The sequence below is a fragment of the Plodia interpunctella genome, chromosome 8, assembly GCF_027563975.2.
Source record: "Plodia interpunctella isolate USDA-ARS_2022_Savannah chromosome 8, ilPloInte3.2, whole genome shotgun sequence".
Classification (NCBI taxonomy): Eukaryota; Metazoa; Arthropoda; class Insecta; order Lepidoptera; family Pyralidae; genus Plodia; species Plodia interpunctella.
This window is the reverse complement of record NC_071301.1, coordinates 1,841,245-1,863,270: the sequence shown is the minus strand read 5'-3', so window position 1 is coordinate 1,863,270 and position 22,026 is coordinate 1,841,245. Positions and strand designations below refer to the sequence as shown.

The following is a 22,026-nucleotide window of genomic DNA, read 5'->3' as shown; positions in this document are numbered from 1 at the left end:
CATGCATAGTTTAAAATATTTTGTATTAAAAAACTGAACAATGAAAAAAATAACGCTAGCAAACGTTGAAGGCTTTTGCGTAATACATGCTGTTTGAATATCTATGAATTTTAACGTAGATCTGCGCGCGTCATGATTTATTACGACGCCGTTTGTATTTAAGAAGAAATCTCAACTAAGTAATATTATAAATGCCAAAATGAGATTTTATATTTGTTTTTTACAACCAACTTGGCTGATTGATTCATTTAAATCGTTTTCTAATAGAAGAAAATAAATTGCACCCTTTCCGTGAGAAAATCTAGGAGGGCGAAGCTGTGGCCCAAACATAGCAATATAGGTGAGTCTGAAACGGTTCTCCGACAATTGCTTCGTCTACAAACGTTTCGTCGACAGAATGTTTCGACATCGACAGAATAGAGGAGACATTATGTCGGCGAATCGTTCGTAGACGAAGCAATTGTCGGAGAAGCGTTTCAGACTCAATATAGGTTGATAGACAAGGTACCAAAGGATTTCAACAACACGAGGTAATTAGGTAACCAAGCTACCTATATCCACGGAATACAGATGTTATATTATATCGGAGTTGGTAAACATTTTCTTTTTTTAAATTACCTATGTTATTTAGTTATATTTTTTCTTTTTTTTATTCATAAATTCATTTGAAAAATTGTTTTATTGTTTATCTATTATGTCAAATTATTGAAGGCCAATGTCAATTCTATTTATGAAATTCATTTCCCGCCCTCGTGAGGTAAAGTAAGTACCTAACTACATATAATAGAATTTAAAATATTTTTTTAGTAAAAAAAAAAATAATTGTCTTTATATACAATTGAACAAACAGTAGTATATATCTAAAATAAACTGTTCAAAATACCAAAAACACGACGCCGCGCTGTGACCGTCAAAATGTGATTGTCAAATGTAATCTAGGAAACCACTTACAAATTTAAAAAAAGAACTTTACGACTAAGGCCCGAAGTCGACTAGTGCTCTGCTAACTGAAGTTTTTACAGCGGTAGAAGAAGATAAACTTTGTAATTCTAACTATCCAAACAAATATTATAAATGCGAAAGTAAGTTTGTTTGTTACCTCTTCACGCTCTATCTACTCAACCAATCTTCTTAAATTTTTGCATACATGTAGTTTGAGACATAGGTTGCCTTTCATCCCGGAAAAATTGCTGTTCCCGTGGGAAATTTGCGCGGTCGATGCCGCGGGTAAAGGCTAGTAATTTATAAATAATAAATTATTTACATGGAATTAATTATATTATTAATTTTATTTTTATATGTGTTGATGAGCAGATGAATGACACATTTTATATGTGTCATTCATCTGCTGATTGGCTATTCTTATTTTGTCATTGTCTCGATATTTAAGAAGCATTTTAAAATAGGCGGCGAATGCATGGTTTTCTTACAAAAGTCACCCTGATAAATGGTTTCCTATGTCTCATTCCTTCAATATCAAATTAGCTTGTAAGTCGGCGGCATCTTTAGAATTCTGGAGAAAGTATCACATTCTGATGATAATTATGTGGCAGGCGGAAGCGTCTCTAACGACCTTGAAGCTGAACGAAAGAACAATGAGACTAGACTGGGTCACTTGGTGACAAACGCTGGTCTACAATTTAGTAGTCTTTATTTTAACGGGGTCGGCACACTCGGCACAGCGTAAACAACGTGTGGTATTGTACCTATTAGTATACCTTTCTAATTTTTAGAAGTAAATAATTGGTTTAATTCACAAATTCTTCAAGTAGAAACATAAAACTTAAAATTATAAAACGGTCGAATAAATAATTGCTTGTATAACAATATGTGATTTTAATAACTGTTAATTGTGAGCACCTAGCAGACTTAAATGACCTGCCGAATTATTCATTGAATATGGGATTTTGTGCACATCATATAATTTCGCGTCTGCTAACCATAATAATTTAACCTAATCGAAGAAAAGACTACATAATCTAAAAAAAATCTATTCGGACCGACGATTTGTTACTTATTCTACAAACCACGTAACTCTAGACGGCGGTGCTATATTAGTAAAAGAGATTCGATTCGATGCAAATCACAATTAGCATCGCAAATCAGTCGATTACCATGTCTCTACGATTCCACCTTTTTGCAAGTGACGCAAGATTAAGCATACACTTTCATTAATTATTGATAATTGATCAACTCAACGCATATGGTCAAGACGACGTCAGAAATCCTTTTATTTCCATTGCCAGCGATACTTCCAATTCTTTAATTTCCATGTTAAGCAAAATGTTAATCATAATTAACAGTCAATTTTCTTTCTTTGCAGAATGCCAGTTATGTGATCAACAGGCGGTACTCAAAGGGCAAGATGTCACCCGTATGCCACAACTTCGTTCAGAATGCGTGGAAAAAGGATTTATGCTCAAACTGCTTCAAATCTAGAGAGGAACATGTCAAGAACGACAAAGTCACGGAAAACAGCAAATACTTAGCGACGACATTCCAAAACAAAACCACATTCTTCAAAAAGACACCACCGAGTATACTTAAGACTCATCCAAAGAAGAAAAACAAAAGAAACGTTCGATTTCCCGAGGAAGTATGCAGCGTTATAGGGTTTGGAGGTGACGACTGGTCAGATGGTGAGGAATTCGAAGTATCTGAAGATAATGATGACGATGACACTTTCCCCGATACAGAAGAAGAAAGAGAACTTCATAAAATAACTAAAACTAACACAGATTTCAACACCGTTAAAGCCAATTTGTTAGGCGATTCCGTAAGCAAGTCGTATTCATCATTATTATTAGGTAAGATGCAAACGGACTCTGATGGTAAAAAGAAAACTTTATTAGTGTCTGTGACTCCTTTTGGTCAAGAAAATAAAGGCCCGTGTGTTAAATCACACATTCGCAAATCTAATGAGCAAGAAAATTCTGATGACTCGTCAAGTTACAAAACTAACATTGTCTTAGCGTCATATGTCAAGGAAACAGAAACAATAATCGGGGCAGATAGTGCCATGAGTACAATTTGCACGGAAAAGTCTCTTTTAGAAGAAATATCTGAAACCCTGGGGCCGAAATATATAACTAACAGCAGCAGTCCTGGTTTGCAAAATAATTCTACAAAACCAACCGTGATCGATGAAAAAATGAAAGAAAGCATGCAAGATGATAATGATAAGAAAGAGATGTGTGAAACTAAGAAAAATACTATTGTTAGAAAGTCACCTTTATTGAAGACTCAAGAAAGGCCCAAAGTAAATCTCAGTCGATCAGAATTCAAGTTTTGCAAGATAAACATTGAAAATAGCAGTGTTGACTCAGCGGTAAGCACTTTGAATTCTACTACAAACAACTCGTTAGCATCGGACGATGAAAGCTTTAGTGGACGGACAGACTCAGATAACGACGATAGCGGACATTTCTCGGAACCACATAAGAATGAAGAAACAGTCAAGATAAAGGTGTTTAATGAAGCCGATAAAAATATCAAAATGTCACCGATCGGACAACTTAGAAAGGTAGATGGACAGGCCAGTACTGGTTACTCAACATTCCAAGGTCCAATACTTGATATGCCACCGATATTACCCAAACAACCTGAAAGTGTTTTCTCAGCTGAAGCTAGTCGAGAATCGGCTGGTGAACCGGATGGAAGAGCTGATCCAGATGAAGTGAATGAAGCACCAGCCTTGCCTAAAAGCCCCATTCCTATTATGGATCCACGCCCTTCATTCCTTCACGGAATGATTACGGACATAATGCCAGTGCCTAAACCAGCCGTCCCGGAAAAACCAAAACTACCAGTAAAACCAGTGATAAAACAAACAACAAAGAAAACTTCAATCGTGTCTCATCAACAACCAATAATTATGCATTTACAACACACACTTAAAAAAGACGAAGATAAGGTCATTAGGATGACTGATGAAAAGAATAACGAGATAACTGAAGTTCATGAAGAGAAGCCAGATCCGGTCTATTATGCTAAACCAGTGCTAACAAAACAAGATAGTGACACATCCTTGCATAGTTTAAGCAAACGGAAAGCGCCTACGCCACCATTATCCCCATCCGTAGAAGAATATGCTAATAACTTGTACCAAAGAAATCCTAGTGGATTTACGAAGTCGGATTCGCCAGTTGTAAGAGAAATGGAAAAGAGAGAAAGAGCTACGCTGTCATCTTTTCCTAAATCCAAACCAGTCGAGGAAACTCCAGAAATCAAAAAGACAGACACAATACCAGAACCTGCGCCGCGAAGAAATATTTCTTTGTCCCATGATAACTTACTTCTCGATGAAAAACGTAAAGGCAAATATAAATTTTCAATAAAAAAGCTACTGCGCATAGGTTCGTCTAAAGATTTAGACAAGAAAGAACTTAGTATCGCTACGGTAGCCAAAGTGTCTTCTAAAATTGAGGAATCTATCTACGATTTGACGCCAAAACCAAAACCACGTCTCGTCATCATACATCCTTTAGACATAAACGGATCTAATGTAGAGGTTGTCAAAACGAGTGAAAATTCGGACACGCGAAGAGTTAGTCATGATGATGTGTCATCAATATACAGTGTCACTAGTTCTACAATGGATATAGATATTCCAAAAGTTACGAACAAACCCCCTCCCCCTCCTAGACAATCTAGCGACGATTACAAGACTGCTGCGATCGTGCCAAAACCCGCCAGACCACCTCCGCCGAAATCCATCGCTCTGCAAAAGAAACAGAAACAACAAGCTTGGGCAACCACACCTAATAAGGGAGACAGCATTTATGCGAATTTAGGTGAGCACTTTTACTATAAAGTAGTATTTTATTAAAATGAGAGATAGTGCATAATTAATTATTCAAAGTATACATTCAGCGAATGTACGAATTAGAGCAAATACTGAATTCAACTTTCCCTAAGTTGTCTTGAAAAATTAAATCACAACGTTATAAATATTTTTACATATGCGTTGTTTAATGATAAAAAAAATTGGCACTAAAATATCCAAAATAACCACGAAAGACTTAATTTACTGTGGTAGTAAAAATATGCACTTAAAATTATTTTAATGAATAATAAATTCATCGAAAAAATTAGCCAATCAAGTGAATTTTTTGCTTTCAGGAGAAATCCGATCGGCACTTGCTCCTAGGAAGCCTGAGCGAACTGCGAGCATGCGAGAACGTGAAGCACATTTAGAGCTACCTAAACGCAGAACTCCTATCGACGACGACAAAGACGAAGTCGACGACGGGCCACATGAGATCGTACAAGCTACGAATGAAGCTGTCATACATAACTATGATGATGTTTATAACTCTGCGAAATACGAAGAAGAAAATAGTGATTCAGCTAAAAATAGTGACAGTGATTATGAATACGTTAATCATGCTCGATCAAGTTCACCTGAATGTGACGCATCTATCAAAACTAGGGAACCCAGTACCGACAGCCGTGTTGAGCCAAGGAAAGAAGAAGCGGAGACATCTGAATATCCTAAATACAGCACTGGATTTAACAGATCATCTCTTCCGTACTGCGGAAGTGAGACAGAGTCGGAGATATATTCTCCTTATAGCTTTTACAGCTCAACCGATGCCATGGATAGCCCTAGCAATGAGGACTATCCGGGCGATATGACGCCGAAAAACACGACGAATAAACTACGAGTGAGGAAGGGACGGAGTGTTGTGCACAAAAACTTGGAAGACAACTACGGAGCTGTTGTCATTGCCAATCACGAGGCGCTCGCGCAAGTTCTAGAACAGGTAATTACTAATGAGATAATATTTACATGAATAAAATTATAATATGAATAAATAAATATGTTACAAAAACAAATCAAGCAGAACATATGTATACATTTAATGTGTCTGTTTTTTCCATCCATTAATTTAGTTCGGGATACAGAGCAGAAGCTTGAAAACGCGGTCGAATTAAATCAATAAATTTAAAACGAGACATTGGACGCAATTTGCTAATAAATATCTATTAATCAAAAATTGAACAAATTTATTGCTACCCTAATAATGATGATAGTGGAATTAATCCTTCGCCCCTTCTAGGTCCAGCAAAGCGCCAGCATGCAGCCCTCGCTCCGCGGCCTGAAGGCGTGCACCAACCTTCGCTGGAGCGACTTCTCCATACAATCCTCTGGCAAATTCGTAAGAGCTGGCAAACGGATCTTCCACCCAGCTGTATGGTCATCTTCCCAGGGCCCTGTGAACGTCACACTGATGCTGTATAAAGAGCATATGGCCTCTCAGATGATCTGCCAACAATCGGTGCAGCCACAGTCGTTGAGTCTGAACGCCATCACGGAGTTTTGTGACTTGGTGCCATTGCAACAGTTTGGGGAAGAGAGTGATGATTTGGTTCAAGGTAAGGACTTCATATTTTCTAAATTTATACTACAGTAAACAAAATTATTTAATAAATAATATATTAATTTCTCATCCAGAAGACCTCTACTGTACACAGGCTTGTATTCCTTCGCCGGCTAATTTAGTAGCCGAGAAAAATATTAATGACCTGAAATCCGAAACAGCGAACGCTTTCCAATCTGGCCTCGGTAGTATACGTGATAAGTACGCACGACCAACGATATAACATAAACTAAATTAGATACAACAAAATAATTTAGTTAATAATTTAGTCAGAAAGATCTTGAACAAAATGCGATGCAATGTGTGCCCTCATCATATGCTGCACAATAATATATGCATTATCACCTTGAAACCACATGTAAAATGTATTCTATAGAAACAGAACGTGTAAAGTTGCTTGCAGGATTTGACCAAAACATACATTGAAGTTATATAAGTGATTGTAATGTTAATGATCTCATCTTCTCCTTCCAGCCACCATAGTAGTCCTTGCCCAAGCCCACGTGGACACGATTCAGTCTTACGGAGAAAGTCTCCACGCCGCTGAAGGTCTCAGCACGAAAGACCATCAACTGGTCCATACAGAACAAACCCACGAAGCCATATTCATGATGTTACAACTTATCAATGGGTTGAAATGCCTCCAAGCGCGGGGATTGGAGGAAATCCCAGAGAGCTTATCCTCGTTTATAGCCCTGAAAGAGGTTCAACCACTGGTGTCACATGGAAGCACCATGAATCTGCCTTCGCCTGATGATAGACTGAACTCCCTGTGGGCGCCGAAGACTAATTCTTATGGAAGATTGTGCATATTGCAGGGGTAAGTTGATCCTTCTTCTATAATCCCAAAATAGAAATTTCCCAAATTGCAAGTCCATGCAGGTCTTTATGCTCTTCTTCAGTTTTCTTAGCCGAAACGGGCAGCAATTTTAGTAGTAGTAGGTATACAAATACATTCTGTGGTTTCTAGTCTTACAATAAAAGAACAGCTTCTATAATCTGACGATAGCAAATAAAATTTTGATAGTTTACGATAGAATCTATCTTCTCACCTGAGCTATTATCCAGTTCCTTCCAGCCGTTAAGCGTCGTCGCCCCGGGTCCCCAATAAGTTAGCAGTTAGTATGTAAAGTAGAATTTTGGTGCATACCTTCTTCCTCTTTCGGAAGACATGTTTCCGCAACAACGTTCAAGTTGTGAAAATAAAAAAAAATGAAATTTCTCATTCCAGATTGAGTGAAGAGATCAACTGCAACAAATCAGCAGATGAGGACCTCAATTCTCTATGCAAATGTGCCATGAAGGCGCTGGAAATTCTGCTACCGGGTGAGAAACTCACGCCTCTCCTTACAGAGGTCCTTCAAGACGAACGCGCAGTATCCCTGAACCAAGCTAAGTCTGTCCTTGAGTTTATGCTGTGGGGACCTTTGGATGTTGTCCAAGGAGTCCCGGTTGTCGAGAGAGAATTGTCTTTACAAAGGTGGTTAGACCTCGAACGGGCGACGGTTCTCCATGGGCTGGTTAGAACGAGGGTCCAACTGAATGTGTTTGAACAACTGCATCTCTTGTTCTTAGTGAGGTCTACAGCTAAAGTAATGTGCGACGCCTCTGTCCTTCTCGAGAAGGCGAATGTGTATTGATTTGTAAATGTTCAATAAGCTTTATTCGGATTACTTTGTCTGTATAAGGGTTTTGTTTTGTTTGCACAGATGTATCATGGAATTTGGGTTGTTTGATAAAAATAATAGTTTTTGCTAACGTGAGGAAACGCTGTATAAATATTTGACTTTATAGAAGACTTTGTACGAATTAAAAATATATATTCAATATTTCAACATTATTGTTAATAAAAATTTAACATTTAACTTATTCCCTTTTTCATATTTTTTGTTATTATTTAGAATATAAAGAAAAAAATGAATATTTTAAATTCATGCATCGCAGGCATCGCGTCGGGAATCAACAGACACAACGAGCAAATATATTTAGATTGAAAACAGAACTTAAAAACCCGTATACAGAACTTAGGGAACCCCCTAGTTTTAAGATCTTAGTCTAGTTTAGTTGGGCACCTGAAAATTATCTCTCGAATTTGTCCTGACTGCATTTATATAACTTCCCAATATTTAAAAGACAATTTATGTTAACTGTAATATTAGGCATTTGTAACACTAACTATTCATTATTCAAATGTAAGAATTTTGGACTTTGAAATGAGTTGACGATGGTTGACAATATACAAATTTACCTCTATAGGTCGAGAGAATAAAATTCATATAGGAATTATTAGACAATTTACAGAATCTCTTTCAGTTGTAAATCGGTTCCAAAATTGGAATTCGTAATTTTTCATTGTCTAAAACTTAAAGGTTATACCTACCTAAATTTGTGTAAAAATATTTAATTTTAATTCAACAACTATTATCGAATTTTTAATTATCAATATTTTATTTATAGAAATTATTAATTGGAGTCCACAAAATGTATTTATTATGTAACCTAACATAATAATGATAATTTATGATATGTGGATTGGCGACGTTAGAACTATTTAAAAGCTTGTATTAAAATTTAACAAAATTTATTTTGGTGCCAAGAAATAAAACTGAAGTCATATACTCATTTCCGGTGCCTTATAACTTGTAAAATACGTACAATACTGTAAATGTAAATCATGTAATTTATATTATGAGCCTCTTATCTATTGTTAATATTAAGTATTCATCGAATATAAATAAATATACAGATTTTCTATTTTTTTAATGTTTTATTTCACCCAAAAATAAAAATACGATAAAATCATTCTAGTTTTTATTGTCACAGCTTTAGAATGCAACAAACAATATAATTTTACAGAACCAGTCCACGCCTAAACTATACTTAATTCAGTTTTCTAATAAATATTAAAAACTCGAAACAATAAAAATGTTTATAATAAAGTTTCACAGTTTTTCTTAGCCTTTAATAATTTTAAAGGTATGTAGTAAAAACTATAATTTATTTATAGAATACTTCAGCTATGTAAAAAGCGAATAAAGTAAAAACGCAAAATAATAAATGACGTTGACAAAATACAATTTTCGAAAAAAAAAAAACACAAGATGCAAACGTAAAAAAATAAAAAGTTGACTAGTTGTCCATTAATTTATACTTTAATTTTTATAGATAGGCAAATAGGATTTGGACACAAGACATCACATAAAAATGTTAAAATGATATTCCAACACTCCTATAATATAATACTTTGATTTAAAACTCAACAAAAACAAATGGCTATGGTATATTTTTTCCATTCTTAAAAATACCGACACTGAAGCGTGTACATTTGAACATAAACATAAAGAAAATATAATATTAATAATTTATTTAACAACTAGATGTTGCCCGGGGCTTCGCTCACGTGAGAATTTTGAGATAAAATATAGCCTATAGCAATCTTGGATAATGTACCTTTCTAATGGTGAAAGAATTTTTGAAATCGGATCGGAGATTACCCGCCTCAAACATAGAAACTCAAAAACGCTTACCTCTTTATAATAATAGTATAGATAAAATTTATTTGTTAAACAAATTAAGTAGATATTCGACAACGACATTCGTTTGGATAATACTTTACAAGTAAATTTTAAAAAGCATATTGAGCAGCTAATTACAGACTAGAATTAAAATATTTTGTTATTATATATGAACTTAATTTCACATGGAATCGATCTGAAGAAGCGCATATTTCATTTGGAATGTTAAATGTAAATTACTTGAGTTGACCAAAGACACCAGTTGATTAAAAAAAAAAAACTATTTTATATCTTTGACAAATTAATATGGCACCTACATATTTTATTTTGAAAAATTATTTAAGTGTACCTTGCAAAACAATTGTGCAATTTACTATAACTTATCATATGACCATCAAATTATGAAAAAATAACAAATCGAAAAATTCACATTTAACAATATGTACTTACTAACTAAAAAATATTAATAAAAAAATAAATTCCAGGATTGTAATATACAAATACACCGTATCATAGATTAGTCAAACATGTTTAGTTGCAATATTCCTTAAATTTTAATTATAAATACGCTACCCAAAGTGTAAATTAATGTTATTCATATAATAACAGAAACACACATAAAAAAATGTAAAACAAAATATAAAATAATTAGTATTTCTTATTTAATAAAATCAATCATAAAAAATATACTTATTGAGAAACGAACACCTATATTAACTATGATTTATGAAAATAAAATAGAAAAGTTAAAAAATACTCAGTGACAATTATATCAGCATATAATATATATGCTGATACAATTGTCAAAAATAAAAAATCAATCAATCAAAAAATCATAATAAAAAATGCAATGGGTGGTTTTTAATTATTTCTTGATACTATACTACTGCTATTAGGCAATTTGCCTAATCAACCTTTATTTAAAGTTGTAATTAATTTATGTATAATAAATCATACAAATAGTTATCGATTCAATTTCTCTCTATAGGACTTATTGCCGTTGAGTTTCTAAGCCTTCTCTTAAGCAGCGTTTAATACATCTCGGGATAACAGTTACTTTATTAAATATATCTCTTTCATTCTTTCGACAGTTTGTACCGACATGAAAGAAACAAAATACCTAGGGTAGCCTAAGACCAGTTGTATAATTTAAATGTCTAGATATTTACAATCCCTTGTTGAAGTAAACATATTGCGGTGGGTTACCGCCTGTGTTTTTCAATATTTCTTCATAATTATCTTTTTCGAAACGCTTGATCGTGTCTATTGATAATTTGCTGGAAAAAAGAAACTCGAATTTAGTTTCAGAATTGTATGTGTAAGTATATTATATGCATACTAAATATTGCCCGGGGCTTCGCTACCGTACGAATTTTGAGGTAAAATATAGCATATAGCAATCACGGATAATGGTGAAAGAATTTTTGAAATCGGTTCGGTAGTTTCGGAGATTACCCGCCTCAAACATACAAACTCACAAAGTCACAAACTCAGAAACGCTTACCTCTGTATAATAATAGTATAGATTATGTAACTATGTTGCTGGAAAACATGATAGTCAGTTTATGTTGCCATATTTTTTTAACGTCACCATCTAAAAACACTCATGCAGTTAAGACGAATGTAACGATAATTCGGTTTTGAAGATATGAGGTAATAATATGATATACAATACCCAATACCTTTGCAGTCGGGTAAAAAAAATGTAAATGAAAAATAGTGTAAAAATTACTCACCATTTCTGTGGGAACAAAGCGCAGCCCACTGGCACCATGAATGTTAAACTGGAAAGTTAAACAAGTAAAATTAAACACGGACCGTTACATTAAGTCTTAAAATCTTATTTTGTCATTACACACTTACAAAAGAATGATTTTTTTCTGGTCCACTAATTAATTTTACCCGACGATGATATATTAATTCTACTATCAAAATTACAATCTATTAGAATTTCCCGTCGTCATTTCAGTCGTCGAAAATAAGTGTGTTTGTTACCTCTTCATGCTCAATCTGACGACCTCGGTGGCGCAGTGGTAAAGTTCTTGCCACTGAACCGAGAGGTCCCGGGTTCGATCCCCGGTCGGGTCATAATGGAAAACGATCTTTTTCTGATTGGCCCGGGTCTTGGATGTTTATCTATATATGTATTTGTTATAAAATATAGTATCGTTGAGTTAGTATCCCATAACACAAGTCTCGAACTTACCTTGGGGCTAGCTCAATCTGTGTGGTTTGTCCTAATATATTTATTTATATTTAATATATCTACTCAACCTATCTTCGTGAAATTTTACATACATGTAATTAAATGAATCGAAGTATGGAGAAAGATCTCAGGGTGAATTTCACGACCGTTTGAACGCGGCGTGTAGCGTTTCATTAGTGTCGCACATTTTTTTTTTAAATAAAGAATCATATTTTTGAATTAAACATTTATAAGATTAACATTGTGCCAGTACTTTACTTTAATTTATAAAATAGGATAATTCAATTGATTACTGTGTATTTATAGTACAATTTAATAAACACTAATGAGAGCCCGCGGCGGCGTTCAAAACTTTCAACACAAAACACGTGAAATTCACCCCTCACCTTTCATCCCTGGAAAAAGCAAAGCTAGTTGGAAATAATTAAACTTCTAAACGATGAAAGGCTTAGTTAAAGTAATTTTTTTGACGTCAACAAGTGATGTATATCATCCTAACCTATAATAAATCAATTTTAGGAATCAAACTCACAAGAGGCCGACGACCGCAGTCTGCAGACCGGCGTGGGCGGGCCGCAGCCGCCGCATCCAGCGCCGCGGCTCGAGGCGCTGCATCAGCACCGGCAGCAGCACCATGCCGGGCGAACACATCGCTATCCTACAGTTGGGTGCATTTTTAAGCATTTCCGATCACCGTCATTACCCGCTATCAAATATCAAACAAAGACAAGAATGTTTTCACTACACTTATTTATGAATAAACTAGCTGCGCCCTGGTGCTTCCCGTTCCCGTGAGAATTTCGGGATAAAAATGTGTTATTCCAGGTTATATTCTACCCGTGTACCAAATTTCATAACAATCGGTCCAGTAGATTAAAATCTATACTATATAATATTATAAATGCAAAAGTTTGTAAGGATGTATGTATGTTTGTTACGCAAAATCTACTGGACCGATTGTTATGAAATTTGGTACATAGAATATTTGGTACATAGAAATTTGGTACATAGAATAACACATAGGGTTCTTTTCATCCCTTACTGGTTTCCCCATACAAACTTTGTTTTGTGAGGAGAGAGGTTTGGTGTGTGCGTTTTATATATATATATATATATTCGATTCTTTTTTACCTAGACGTGACGACTTGTGATATCCCTTTGACTGGCGCTATTTGTGATTTTCCTATTATTTTCCCGTTCTCGTCTGTTACGTCCAAACCTGCAAAAACACATTTTGTTTCTGTTTTACTAAACTGCCACTGTTTCATTACTTAATATTTGAGAGGCATCAACATTGTGGCGTGTGGTTCCGCCCTAGAATAGGACCACTCCATATCCTAACCTCCACAGCCTTCCCTTCCATTCTCAAAGAGGGTCGACGTCAGGCAGGCAGCCGGTTGTAAAATCACAGGCAAAAACAACTCCAGATTTTTAAATAATGGTTTTTTTTAAGCTGACCTCGGGCTTAGCGGCGTCACAACACCAGAGATTTCATAAGCATCAACAGCATTTCCAAAGAGGGTAAGACAGGTGTAAAGGTGTAAGGTAAGGCCAGCACAGGCACCAATAGACCGGTCCTCCCATTCTGGTCTGGTACGTCGTAGGCGACCCATTTAAATCTACCTTTGCAAAACCTAAGTAACTGTCCTAGAGATATGTTTTTGAGATGATTCTCAGATAAAGTATATGAACCCATGATCACTGGGCAACGAGGTACGCTTCGTCATAATCGTATTCCTTATGACTGTGGGTCGCGGTCATTACACAAACTTTCTTGGCAATATTTTTTTTTTCTTGATAATATGTTTAGTGTTTGCTCAAACGTATATCTGGTTGTGTCTTCCGTTAAAATGTATCATTGTATATTTCTTCACTACAACATAATTTTTAAAGCAATATTGTAATTAATATTGTATTTAAGTATAGCTTTTAGTGCTAAACGTAACTATAATATGTATGTGTTATATATTGTGTTTATTATTATGTATGATATGATGAACATGTAAAAATCGTAATGTAAATTGAAAATGTTCTGGACGCTGCGACACAAGCATCGCTTAGTGCAGAGTCCACAGTCCAACTTATAAATTGTAAATCTAACTGGTACTTTTGGTAACTATTGTACTTTTTACTTTTGTGAATAAAGTTATTATTATTATTAATATTAATGGACTGGTGCCGTCGGCTTCTCCATGTCACACACAAGTTGATAATCAACCAGAGTCCAGGTTTCGGATGTTTTATTACACCGAAGCAAATGATGGTCGATGAAAACTACTATACATGAGTCAGACTGGTATACAAACTCGTGTGGCACGAGAAGGATTTGAACCTGGAACCTATCGGTTCACAGGCGGGCGTCTTGAACATTACACCAAAACCGCTTCACCATACACAGACACACTCACCTAACAAAATTTCGTTCTGCCTCATAAGTGGAATGTTTACCCAGTTGGCGGCGGCCACGGCTACGAACGGGACAAACCTCTGAAAATTAACATTACACAGTCAAGCGACGAAAAACAACATACAACCTTGAATACATCCAACATGAAATACATTGAGATTTAGGCAAACAAGTTTATTTGTTAGACAAATTAAAAAAAAACCCCGACTTTCAATATTCATTTCGCTACAACTTTTGAACGGCTGAACAGATTTTCATGAAACATTGCTAAGAACACTCGGGTTAAAATTATCTATGACCCAAAAAAAACTAAGTCATTTTAGCAGAAAGTCATTTAAGTCTACTTATTACTAGGTACGTAATATAACATAAATTTTGTGAATGACATTATGCGAAATTGACTTTTTGCTAAAATGACTTTCTGAGAAAATGAACTTTTGCCCTTTTGACCAAATGGTCACTTTCGCAGAAAGTAAATTCTGAATAAAGTAAATTTTGAGAATAGCTGATGCCTGCGACTTCGTTCGCGTGGTCGAACAATTTTTGGTAAGAAGTCATAATTATTAGAGAAATTTAATTGTACAGACAAATGTAATGATACCTATACATACAGAAAATGCTCATCAGACTGAACAACTTTTATTATAGCGTAATTTCTATGTTTCCTATAGTTTCACCATCATGGGTCTACATCAGGTGTTCCAGATCTTCGATTTTTATATCTCAACAGAAAATCAGGCTGAATAACTTTTGTTAAGGCGTCATTTCAATATTTCCTATAGTTTAGCTGTAGCATCATTGTTTTCCATCAGGTGTTCCAGTTTTCAAAATATTATACCCTATATGTTGCCCAGGCTTAATAGCTATACAACAAAAGAGTTTCATTCAAATCCGTCCAGTAGTTCCGAATATCCCTAATATTCGGAACTACTGTACAAACAGACAGACATACAGACAAACAGACAGATTTTTTTTTACTCTGTTGCTTTGACTCGATCGCCTAATTTTATTTTTATGTAAATTTATTCAATGTACAGGATTTTTTTTATTGTATTATTATATGTATTGATTGATGATATTTTGCGTTCTACGTTAAAACCGGCAAAAAAACTGTAAGTGACACTTACAGCGAAAATGGGATTTTTCGCGCGCTTTTGCACCACAAATTTGAAGGTCAACGCGGTGGCCATAGCCGCCGATGTGGCAGACACGTACGCCACTCCCATCTGGGTCGTGGTTAGAGGACTGTTCGCATTTCTATTCGTGTAGTTGACGAGCGCGTTGAACGACTGGTTCACCCACTGCCAGAATACCACAGCCGTTGCTGTTCTGCAAAAGATTGGTCATAATGTAGACAAACTTAATATTCCGTAAACGCATCAAAGAGTTTACTTTATTGCGGCAAATTGAGGGCAATACATTGAATTATTTCTAGTTTCATATTTATACTTTATATATATATATATGTATATATTTTCCATAGCTTCCATGTAATTTATCTTTATTCCTTTTTTAAAATTTTTTCCTAAGTCAGTATATGTTTAATCCTAATGTTTGCTGTTGTTTGTTTCTGTTTCCGTACATATTAACTTGTTTATTTCGCCACCTTACCTACTTTTGTACTTGGTTCCAGCTGAAAATCAGCGCCTTGGCTCGATACCACGGCACCATGCTGAGCTGGTCGCCATTTCGGCTTACATATTGTATTCGATCTATATTCGTTACTCTTTTGTATGTTTGGATTTTATGTGTTTGCCGAATAAATGATTTCTTTCTTTCTTACTTTTTACAAGCTTTTATTTAGGTAGTTACACCTGTCCCATTGTGTGTAAACAAATCTTGCAAGTTAAATTTCTCCTACTTCCAGTTGACCTACAGTGTTGAAATTACCCACGTCGCTTCAGTTTCCATGACAATCCGTTATTATGATAAGCATGACCTGATAGTGCAGACCGGATCGGCTCCAAACGAGAGAACTCAACCGTTTACAGCACGGACATGGGTTTACTTGTCAGGCGTAAACATAAGATCTTTCTGACAACAATAAAAGCTTGTGCAAACAACAAGCAAACTGCAAACAAGCAAACCAGGTGCGAAACAAAATCAAAAAAATCAAATTTATTCAGAAACTAGACCTTCACAGGCACTTTTTCACGTCATATTCCAAATTAAATAATATCTAAGTACCAAAGCTACAATCAACTAGCTAGAATGCTATTATCGCCTAAAGCTACGAGTCCCTAAGCCCTTAGTCGCCTTATACGACGGTTAATAGAGTGGCCCTATGCTAACTACATACTATAATACACATACACAATATAATAAAAACGTTTGCACGCTGAAATAAGCTATTTATGAAGTTTTGAACTTATATCATAATCTCTTGCTATCTCTATCCAATGCTACTTCTATGAACTAATACACTTTATATCGATTCATGTTTATAATGAAAAAATGTTAATATATCGTTCATAATAACGACAACAATGGCGAATCAATATTTGTTATGCATTGTTGCGTTATCAGATTATTTCTACGAAGATCATAAAGTGAATATATCCCAAATCTATACTTCTATACTATTATCATAAAGAGGTAAGCGTTTGTGAGTTTGTATGTTTGAGGCGGGTAAATTCCGAAACTACCGAACCGATTTCAAAAATTCTTTCACCATTACAGTTAAAATATAGCCTATAGCAATCTTGTATAATGTACCTTACATTATCTAAGATTGCTATAGGCTATATTTCGAAATTCCCACGGGAGCGAAGACCCGGGCATCATCTAGTAAGTAATATAATAGTTTATGTATGTCTATATGTTACCCCGTATATGAGGAAAAACATGTACCCATACATGGCATGTCTTTTCATTGAAATATCTCTCTCTCATCTGTGCGTTTTCGCGGTTTCTTCCCAGCCGTTAGGTATCGGAGCCCAGGACCTACTTTCTCGTCCCCACTTCAAATGAATGTCGGCTTCGCTCCCGTGGAAATTTTGAGATAAAGTATAGCCTATAGCAATCTTGGATAACGTACCTTTCTAATGGTGAAAACATTTTTTAAATCGGTTAGGTAGTTACGGCGATTACCCGCCTCAAACATACAAACTCACAAACGCTTATCGCTTTATAATAAAGTATAGATTGATTTTATTTCTTGAGGAATACATTCAGTTAATCGCAATTTTAAAGCTTGATATATTATTCACTCACAAAGATCTAAGTATAGATATTTGTATAGAGATAATCGCGTAGATTCGACTTTGTACAGTTTATAACCAGCTATACGAGTACTTAGATACAGAGTATAATCGTTACCTTGAGAAATACTCTCTTATCTGAAGCGTTTTTCATTCTAACCCATGACGCTTGGAACGATTAGCTTAAAACATAAACCTTAAAACTTTGTTTTTCGACCCCCGGTTACGTACGACAATCACAGGAGGATATGGACTGATCCTATACCAGTGGGCGAAGTGCGGGTCAGTATTTCACTTCTCTCCAATCACATTGCGCTATTGTGACGTAACGACAATGTGATTGGTTCGCTGTGTCTCACTTGGAGTCGATTCGATGGTGAGAAGTGAAATGCTAACCCGAACTAACCCCTCGGTCGGGAGCCAAAAAACGCTGTCTGAATCTCTCACTGAACCGCTAAACACATAAACACCCACAGACGAAATTATACATTTTGGCGGCCACCTCAAAATTTGGCAAACGCATTGACAATATAGTTTATTTGTTATGCCGGCTAAACACAACCGGCAGACAGTTCGCCGAACTTCGGCTGTTTCGACATACATCGCTGGTTTTCATCTTGCGGTTAAGAAAAGCTCGCAATCAAACTACGCAATGTTGCTTCGCGTCGACATTTGACTGACTTCGGCAATAGTATAGCCGGCATTATGTAAAAGGGGCTCGACTGCTCGGCGTCATAGCACCTGGCAACGACAGTGACTAATTTCTATTTAAACGTAAGTGTATTTTAGTACATCGTATAGCTATAACTTGGTTTTATTACAACAAGCAATATTGTACTTGTATTATTAAAAAAACTGTTCGATCTTTAAACACATTTCCAAAGAAGTCGTTAAGGATGATATTCGTGCTAATGGTCTGACATCTGAAAGAGGACAAGAGAGCTTAGTCTTCAGCATCCATAGTTGTTCGCGTTCCTATTTTTTCATGATGCAAGGAGATGAGGAAAAAGTAGGAAAGCGCACCTTGGGCTCCGACGCTTCAAGGCTGATGATCGAAAAGGGGAAAACGCTCAGATAGGCTGAGTGAACAATATACTAGTTTTTGACCACAACTTCGTAAGTGAGTAAAATCCGTTTCCCGTGGGAATTTCAGGAAATCCCTTCTTCCCCAAATTTGCTTTCGGCAGTTTCGCCGGTGAGTTGTCTGTCAGTAAGTCGCTCAGTAACGCAAGATTTATATATGCGAAAATTTTCAGTTTATGTTAAAACAATTATCACATTTAATTTAAAAATCACCTCGTGACATTCCATTCTATGGTAAATCGTAAGCGCAGTGCGGTGACTGCATAATAAAATTATGAACTTATGCAAATATGTCTCATGCATCATTTCCAAGTGCAATTTTAATAGGTACAAGTGTTTATTTAATTTCTTTTTAACTGTCTGTAACTAAAGTGGCCGCAGTCTTTAAAAAAAAAACGGTTCACTAGAACAAACGCCACCATTATGTTCGATTTCGCTCACACATGATGAGAAGAAACGAGACAGAGCGCTGGCCTTTTGTCCCTCATCACTGCCACTTTGTATGAGATCATTCGGATTAGGCCGGGAAGTTGTATGGAAATATTCTATCTCATTTGGTTTCACTCGTCGTAGTTTTCTTGGTCTTTGTGTTTCCATTACATACCAATATTGTAATAGGGGATACGTGCCAATATTGTATACGTGCCACCCCGGAATATTACGAGCCCACTTCAGAATTATTACAAAAAAATTATTACAAAAAAACACCTATGACAAGCTTATTACAGGAGAACAGCAAACTCCGGCCTTAGCCCATCCTAGAAAATATCTCTAGATACGTCCAAAATTGTAAGTACGTTTTTTATGGTGAGATGTTTACGAATATTTTCGATTGTAGATTCAAGGCCTGTTGGCCTTGAATATCTGTCGTTATGAGCTGTTGCTCATAACAGGTAGCAATAGTAAAACAGACAGACAAGGTCGCTCACTCAGTAAATACATGCAAAACGTGATCGAAAACAAATGATTCATGCTACACATAAAGACCAAAATTGAATGAATCTAAATGATAATGCAGTGCTTGAACATGATTACAGTTAAAATCTGCATAACAAATAAAAGTTATCCATATCATATACTAGAAATAGGAATTTAAATGGACACCTAAGGGTATATATAAAGGGTAAGGTAAAAAATAATACAGCTTACCTATACCACTGCAGCATGGCACCCGTGACGAGGCACCCTCCCGGCATTTGGAAGGACATCCGACCAAACACATTCTGCAACTCTCCACTGTCCGGGTGGAACGCTGACTCGTATAGCTGCTTAGCTCGGATCACCTTCTCTATAGGAGTGCCACTCGGCTCCTTTCCAGCTCTGAAATTATCAACGCTATAGTATAGCTAGTGTATAGCTGTACAGCCAAAGTAGTAGCACAATTTAAGTTTTTATCTGAGAAAGAATACTATAGAAATAATTTACATAAATCATTATTTAAATAAACTTTCACAAAATTGTGACTGCCCTTTTAAACTATATAATTTTTTTTTGCATCGTGGTTAAGTTTTTGAGCTATTCTTTAAAGAGCACCTATTTTAAAGTGCACCTTATGAACTAATAGCAACTAAAAGGTGCACTTCGAGGAATAGTTTGAATGTGCTTCAGTAGGTATGCCTCAAAATATATGTGTTTTGAGGAATACCTCAAATTTATGATCTACTAGCTGCGCCCTGGGGCCTCGGATGATATACATCACTTATTGACATCAAAAAATTAATTAAACTAAGTCTACTGGCGAGTTCCAAAGCACATTTTCATTCTACTTTTATAGCAAATTTCATAACAATCTGTCCAGTAGATTTATGTGAAAGAGTAACAAACACCTGCATATTCTTTCTTTATATACTTCTCTTCGTATTCCTCATGACTGAGGGTCGTGGTCATTACATGGAATGAAACACACGTAACAACTTTATCTGCATTATTAATGGAGTGGTTTGGCATTGCCTTCTCCATTTCACACACAAGTAAATATAATCAACAAGTGTGCAGGTTTCCTCATGATGTTTTTCCTTCACCAGAAGGAAGTGGTGGTTGATGAAAACTACTATACATGAGTCAGATTGATATACAAACTCGATGTGGCACGAGTAGGATTCGAACCTTGGACCTTTCAATCCACAGGCGGAGGTCTTAACCATTACACCACTACCACTTCTGCACCTGCACATACATCCTCCCAAACTTTCACATTTATAATATTAGTAGATAGGATAATTGTTAAACCAGAAATTACGACTCACTTATACTGATTATAAAGCTCCTTGGCTTCCAACAGTTCCTTCTCATTGGCCAAAGACAACAGTGGATTGGAGATGAAGGCAAAATGTCTGAACCTGCCATAGAAGGTGCTCTGGTCCCACAGAGGTTCAGTGATGTCTATTCTAGACATGACTAAAAAATACAATTATTAAAAATAACATTTAGTAGCACTAGTAGCTTGGGCAATGAATTATTATGATTGGAAAAGACAAAAGCAGAAAATTAGACTTAGGAACTTTGTTTGGACTAGTAAGGAGATTCTACTACTACTATGCTGGCTCAGTGACCCCAAAGTGGATCTTGGCCTCCAAAACGAGAGGGAGAGTACGCAGGAGATAAACATACTAAAAGTCCCCACCCCTCCGAGGTGAGCCCGAGAGGGGAAGGCACAAAAAGGTTTTTTGCTTATTTCTCGAAAACGGTGCGTTGTACGAAATTTTTTGTACAACATAATAAGACCTAATAAAAAGTAGTTGCATATGTATTAAGTTGAGATTTTATTTAAAATATTTAAACAAATTAAATAGTAATAAATGTCCGTAGAAATAAAAATAGGCAAGTACAAGAATAAACAAATAGCGACTTATAAAATAAGTGTTGTATTGTAAACTTTTCACGTTTTAAAAATAAATTATGGTACTTTTAGAATACTTTCTTATTCCTACAGCACTTAATTATTTCAATGCTGCTAAATAGTAAAATTTATTAATTATTTTGCATTGCGATCGCGGAAGATTATGTAAGTAATAAACACTTGATATATTTCTGCTGTGAAATTCCGTCAATATAACTTATTAACTCACTTACTGATATGTGTGTATCCAAAAAATTACGTTTATTTATAAATGTTTGATTATTATTATTATTAAACTTCACCACCACACAACTTAACTTCACGAAACAGCAGCTGGTTGGGTCAATTCAGTTCAGTTGGCTGCGACTGCGTCTAACGCTGACAGTTGACGTT

At 35.7% G+C, this 22,026-nt stretch overlaps 2 protein-coding genes across 7 annotated transcripts in view; one reads left to right on the top strand and one right to left on the bottom strand.

Annotated features, from left to right (window-relative positions):
• Nucleotides 1-9,141, top strand: part of LOC128671665 (uncharacterized protein) — a 73,514-nt gene extending 64,373 nt beyond the window's left edge. For all 5 annotated transcript variants that reach the window (XM_053748335.2, XM_053748336.2, XM_053748338.2 and 2 more), the window contains exons 2-6: nucleotides 2,324-4,793; nucleotides 5,122-5,765; nucleotides 6,063-6,378; nucleotides 6,858-7,203; nucleotides 7,615-9,141. In XM_053748335.2, the coding sequence (XP_053604310.1) occupies nucleotides 2,324-4,793; nucleotides 5,122-5,765; nucleotides 6,063-6,378; nucleotides 6,858-7,203; nucleotides 7,615-8,023 (4,185 nt within the window). In that variant the 3' untranslated portion in view covers nucleotides 8,024-9,141. The remainder of the gene's footprint in view (nucleotides 1-2,323; nucleotides 4,794-5,121; nucleotides 5,766-6,062; nucleotides 6,379-6,857; nucleotides 7,204-7,614) is intronic.
• Nucleotides 9,142-9,179: 38 nt separating this feature from the next.
• Sfxn2 (Sideroflexin 2) lies at nucleotides 9,180-22,026 on the bottom strand. 2 transcript variants are annotated; one of them, XM_053748340.2, is made up of 9 exons: nucleotides 21,867-22,026; nucleotides 21,041-21,191; nucleotides 19,944-20,114; nucleotides 15,639-15,840; nucleotides 14,513-14,591; nucleotides 13,236-13,323; nucleotides 12,637-12,762; nucleotides 11,635-11,682; nucleotides 9,180-11,175 (listed from the first exon to the last, which is right to left on the bottom strand). In XM_053748340.2, exons 2-9 carry the CDS (start codon nucleotides 21,187-21,189, stop codon nucleotides 11,064-11,066), a joined length of 975 nt encoding a protein of 324 aa, XP_053604315.1. In that variant the 5' UTR covers nucleotides 21,190-21,191; nucleotides 21,867-22,026; the 3' UTR covers nucleotides 9,180-11,063. The 2 variants fall into 2 exon arrangements, with proteins under 2 accessions (XP_053604315.1, XP_053604314.1); XM_053748339.2 differs by having other exon boundaries at nucleotides 21,863-22,023.

Coding starts and splice junctions, on each gene's coding strand:
- Sfxn2 (XM_053748340.2), bottom strand. CDS start 21,189: ATGTCTAGAATAGACATCACTGAACCTCTGTGGGACCAGAGCACCTTC. Junction 12,763..13,235: donor TCACAAGTCGTCACGTCTAG/GTAAAAAAGAAT, acceptor ACCCAACTGTAG/GATAGCGATGTGTTCGCCCG. Junction 11,176..11,634: donor GCTTTGTTCCCACAGAAATG/GTGAGTAATTTT, acceptor TCTTTTTTCCAG/CAAATTATCAATAGACACGA.